Source organism: Hydractinia symbiolongicarpus, chromosome 8 (genome assembly GCF_029227915.1).
Source record: "Hydractinia symbiolongicarpus strain clone_291-10 chromosome 8, HSymV2.1, whole genome shotgun sequence".
NCBI classification, from domain to species: Eukaryota; Metazoa; Cnidaria; class Hydrozoa; order Anthoathecata; family Hydractiniidae; genus Hydractinia; species Hydractinia symbiolongicarpus.
The window spans coordinates 7,413,187-7,418,915 of NC_079882.1; the positions used below are offsets into that span (position 1 = coordinate 7,413,187).

Genomic DNA, 5,729 nt, shown 5'->3' on the forward strand with positions numbered 1-5,729 from the left:
AGGCTAATCGTTTGTCAGGAATATATTTCTTTAGTGTTGGCTTTTAGTGTTGACTTACTGCCTGCCGTCTTGCAATTTTATAGACGAATACCTCAATGACATGTTGAAATAGTTTGTTCTTTTTTTACTTCAGAAACAGAAATATATGTCATGTTGTTGTATATTACATTCCTCAATATTAGTTAGTTCCTTGTTTTTTAGTCATCTAAAACCAGAATGACGATGTTTTTCAGACACTTGTATTTAATAGAAAATTCATTACAGTGGGATGTGCTTTTGGAATTTAACAATCTCTGTAGGAGTTTAAATACGAATTTCTCCTAGCTGACGTACATGGTATGTTATGCTTTTTTTTAAAAAAAAAAATTTCTAACTTTTGAAGGCACGGATCTATTATGGTAACTTCTTTTATGTAAAATTAGCTTTTTTCGTTGTTTTTGAAATACTTTTTACTGAGACATTATAAACACTTTTTGGGAATGTTATTTTGCTTAAGTTGTACTATAGCGAATCTTTATGTTATATCGACAAATATAAAAGAAAAGTCACAGCATCATATTTGTATATTATCGGTAAAAAATAAGGTTGAAAAAGTGACTGTATATTTGGCTCAGGGTGAGTTCTTTCGCATATCATTGTTTATTACCCATTTTTATTTCAAATAACCGTTGAAAAACAATTGTTGGCAAAAAGTGACTAGTTATTTGGTAATTTTGAGCAAGTGACTAATATTTTACCGACTCAACATTTATACTGACTGCTGAAATGACAAATCATTTTAACACAACCTTAATAACATTTCTTATTTGTAGACAAAATTTAAGTTTCAGTCAGCTTATAAGCTTATTCTCCTCATCATACAATTTTCTAACACATTTTATATTTCATCACATTATAATATTTATAATATAAATTAGCCTAAATTGTATTAACTGTAATATTATTACTGTGTAATATAATTATTTTGTATTTATCGTATCTTTCGAATCAACAACAACAAATAACTTCAGAAAAATAACAACAACAGCTGAAGCTGCAAGAATAAGTTTTTGTCTGAGTGCATGAAATTAACCGTAAGATTTATCGTGAAGCTAAGATCTATAACAAGCAGAATATGCACGTACAATTAAAATAAACACTGGGCCTTGGCGCGAAAAAATGAAATCAATTTCATATTGTTGTACTCTGAAATTAAAGCAAGTTTTCTGATGCATGGCGGGATGTATTACTAAAGTACATTTATTTTACCAAATCAAAAAAAAAAACGCATTTATCAGCTTAATTACTTTCAAGATGACAGTAGATGAAGGCAAGCTGGCGGGAAAAAGAAAGCTGCCGGAAAAATACATTTAATTAACGAATCTAAAGGATGATTGAAATAAGATTTACAGATACGTCAGTCTTTAAAATCATGCCATGCCAAATGTGAAAGTTCTCAAAAAGTACAAGGCTTCAAATTTTCGTTCCACTTGGTGTAAGTATCCCCAAATCAGCTTTTCTATAATTTCATCTTCCATAATTCCTTTTCATCACTAAGCAAGCGATGTGGCCTAAGTAAGTAACATTCCCGATTGTTAACAATAAATAAATTATAAAATCTACCAGCAATTTTAGCCTGTTCAACAATAATTTCAATTTATAAGTTTACGGAACCTTTAAAAGTAGTTAAACCTAGACTTGACAGCCTTTTGTAACTAAATAGTAATACTTTGCAGAAAATGGTTTGTAGGCTAAAAGGCGGAAATAAATTATCATATCTTCCTTCCCATTAAAAATCTTGCCACACTATTCCAATTTCTATCGTATATCACAAATGCTGTTGATCAATTTTGTACAAAAGTTGTAACCATTTTTGGGGAAAACAAATCTAAAACCTAGTAAAATATAAAATAAGAATTGTGACTCCTGGTTAATGGATGGTTTTATTATCATTGCTAACTCTAATAACAGTTCTCTTACGAGAGGTGAACTGTTTTAATTTTTTTTAAGTAATTCGACAGTTTTGCTGACTTTTAGCTTCCATATGTAAAACAGACGATACATTAACGTCATTTCAAGATGGCTGAACCATAGAATTTCAACTTTTATTTATTTTCTAACTTTTTTATTTTTTAACTATTTTATTATTTAATTCTAACTTATTTATTTCTAACTATTTTTATCATCCTGTGAGTTAATCATTTTACATACCTAACATGAAGCGACAATTTATGAGATTGCGAAATTAAGAAAATCTGATTAGATGCTAAGAGAATTGGTACAAGTTGTTCTGCATTTTTTACACGATTACTTCGTCAGGAAGGTATCAGCTACATTTTTTGACATTGTTTGATGGCGGGAACATGGAGGGGGCTTTAGCTACTAATTAAACCGATTAACACAGCTTATTATTAATATTATTAATATTATAGTTCACAATATGTGAATTCACCGACAGGTTTGTAAACATTAAAATGCAAAATAATTAAAACTAAATGGACATTTATAATAATAAAATGTAAAAATTAATAAATAATACTAATGTGAGTTAGTTATCATGGTAACAGTAACATATATAAAGCGAATGGATGTAGGAATTTTTACAATATTTTAAAGGTTTGTTGGCGCACAAGACAACTGTCTCACACAGAAAAAGTTTTTGCTCGCAAGCATACAAGAAATTATTCACCATGAAAATCAGTTTATGCTTTGCGTTAATTTTTATTTTGCACGTCACTCAAATTAATTGTCTTACATTTGGACCATCCGGTATTTTCTTGGAAGATGAAGCTGTCCGGGATGTTGCCAAAATTTCGGAGATGTTATCTGCAATTGAAAAGCGAGCTGAAAAATTACAGGTACATAAATTTTTTTGCTACTAATCAAAACAAATAGTTATATATAGCCGTAACCTTTTTTTTACTATCGCAGAGTTTAAATTTTTCTGTGTATGAAAGGCAAAATTTCAAAATCAAAACTTCTATAATCCAATACAATGCATAGTTTTTGCTTAAAAACGCGCGAATCTACCATTTTCAAAGGTATAACATTCACGTGTCAAAACTGTAAATTGCCATGGCATTTTTTATCAAATGTCGACAAATTTCAAGTTTAATTTTTTTAACAATCCTTTTGTTTGTAGAGAAAAATTGCCGTCATTCACGACATGAAAAATGAAGTGAAAACGCGACGAAATTTGAAGCCGAAAAAAGGAAAAGAAAACGATGTTGAAATCCCTGACAAAGAAGAAGACATGGATTTAAAAAATGTCCGAAGACGATAAAAGCAATTCGTTATTGTTTATTTTGTATCAGACATTTCTTTATTATTTTTTCATAACGAGCTGTAAAAAATGAGTTAGGAGGTTAATTTTTAGAAGAATTTTAATGTTATTGTTCGTCTTATTGTATTTAATAGTAATAAAATGTATAAATAATTTCAGATTACAATGTTTTCATTATACCATCCAAGTACACAATGTGGAGGATGTTCCCAACCAAAACATCTATCAATCAACTTTAGCGATAATATGACATTAGCTACCGGGGCGTATTTAAAAGTATATTAAGTTGAAAAGGGAGGGCGCTAAATAACTTACTACAATACTTTAAAACCTCCTATGGCTGAACTTGACTATCAAACAAACACGTTTATTTTAAGCATAGCACTATACAGTCTAGTACAACAACCCCTCCCAAAAAACAAACAAAAAACAAAACAAAACAAAAAACAAAATTAAAATACAGTCGACCTGTTAACAAACTTGTTCCTAGGGATTCCCTTTTTCTTTCTGATGTGTGGGTAGCGCTAAAAAAAAACTTCTCACGTCAGCAAGTATATCAAAAAGAGGAAAAAAAGTCGAAGACCTGTCACCACCAATGTCCTCTATTGCCAGGCACTTATAAGTGTAAATCCAACAATCATTTCAGTCAACGAGTATCTTGGCCAATACATCGATATCAAAAGTGGCAAATGTGTCAAATAGGTAAAAAAAAAAAGTGTATTAAATATATATGAAATGCGAAAATCTTTTAAAATTATGTAATTTTTTTATTATATTTTTTGATTTCCCAAAAATATTGGTGTGTTCACTGGAGAGGTAATCCTCAAAGGAAATGTTTACAGAAGAAATTATGTCTGCAATAACAAGTGTCAGCTTAATAGAGGTTTTTGTACAAATGTTTGAGTCCGTTCCACGAAAAAGTATCCGCTAATGCAATGTGTTCGCCATATGGGATATATTTTAATATACTTTAATCGAGGTTGAGCTCAGCAGACTGCATAAAAAACACACTGTCACAAATCTGTATAAACATGTCTTCATTATAGGCATATGTCTAACATAATGTTTGACTGGTGACCATGTGTTTAACACATAGAGCACTTGAATATCCAACCTCGTCCCCAGGGTCTTGTGACCCTTGAGCCGTTATTATGGAGTACTTCATCGCCATGCAAAACGCCCTGGGAACGAGGTTGCGGAATATCAAAACAAAGTTAACATTAGACCTAAACTCTCCTTTTACGCATATCGAAGAAAAAGATAATTGTTTTTGACCAACATATTGCGGGGTACATACTAGGCAACAGTCCTACTGTGTAAAAATTCAAACTACTTGATAAACAAATCGCATGACGCAATCTGAAAGTTGTTTTTGAAACTTCTCTGTCGGAAAATAATCAGAAATGTAATAGTAATTATAATCTGCTTTCTCCAATCATCTTACTCAGCTAAGCCGTTTCATACATCGGCGTAACTTTTTTATCTAAACTCTTTAAAATCTCGTGCAAATATGCTTACAATTATCCAGTGCCATAGTAATGCATGAACCTCGTCCTCAGGGCTTTTTATTTTACGATAAGCCATAAAATCATAAAAAAATTTAAAGTTAAGAGAAAAAGTTAATTTTTGATTATTCTCGCTTCTCTGATAGTAGGGGCGGAGGATTGGAATAGTCGAAGGATGGGGGATGGTCCAAAATTGAAGCAACGTCTTATAAAACAATATAATATGCGTTCATATAACATCAGTTTGGTACCTTTTATGTCAGAACAATAAATTAGTTTTAAACAATGTAAACAACTCCCAAAAAAAGGTGATTGTCTTGGGTAGCAAAAATTTCAAATATTACCAGAAGTAGAGGGTGTGAAATAAATTTTCTAGCTTGATAAATTTTTAAAATTAATAGTGCGGGAGGGAGCAATATTAGAGACTCGAGAGTATACAATAACATGAGGTTATGCTGCTGTTTAAGTCCCTTTCTTGATTTATAATCTATCAGAAGAAGATGAAGTTTTCACAATTTAAATTCTTTCCAGGCCCATTTGTTTCTCTACACGCCGTTCCGAATATCGAAAAAGCAAAAAACCGCTCTGGTAATGTTTCCCATCTTGTTCATTTCGACAGATGGAACTGCACTTGCTTCTGTGAAGTGTTTGATCGACCGTATAAAAGGAAATATTCCTTGCCACCATCTCCTCCTCGCTTAATACAACATTTTGTATTCTAAAAGATGTATGGAGGGATGTGGTTCGCTCGTGATAGACAGCGGTTAAGAATATACAAAAGTTACGTCATTTCAAAATACCGAAACTTATAAAAACTCAAAGTTGGAATTAGATTTAATTAATTTGGGTTCTTCTGATAATTGCCTTTCGAATATTTATTTCCATTTTCATGGTCGGATATATCATCAAATAAATATTTGTTAACCAAATGTTAATTTCTTAAGTAATTCGGTGCTCTGTTG

At 31.3% G+C, this 5,729-nt stretch overlaps 1 protein-coding gene across 1 annotated transcript; it reads left to right on the forward strand.

Moving 5' to 3' along the window:
• The first annotated feature begins 2,429 nt into the window (after positions 1–2,429).
• LOC130655939 (uncharacterized) lies at positions 2,430–3,420 on the forward strand. The gene is made up of 2 exons (XM_057458759.1): positions 2,430–2,837; positions 3,122–3,420. Exons 1-2 carry the CDS (start codon positions 2,670–2,672, stop codon positions 3,260–3,262), a joined length of 309 nt encoding a protein of 102 aa, XP_057314742.1. The 5' UTR covers positions 2,430–2,669; the 3' UTR covers positions 3,263–3,420.
• The last annotated feature ends 2,309 nt before the right edge of the window (positions 3,421–5,729 follow it).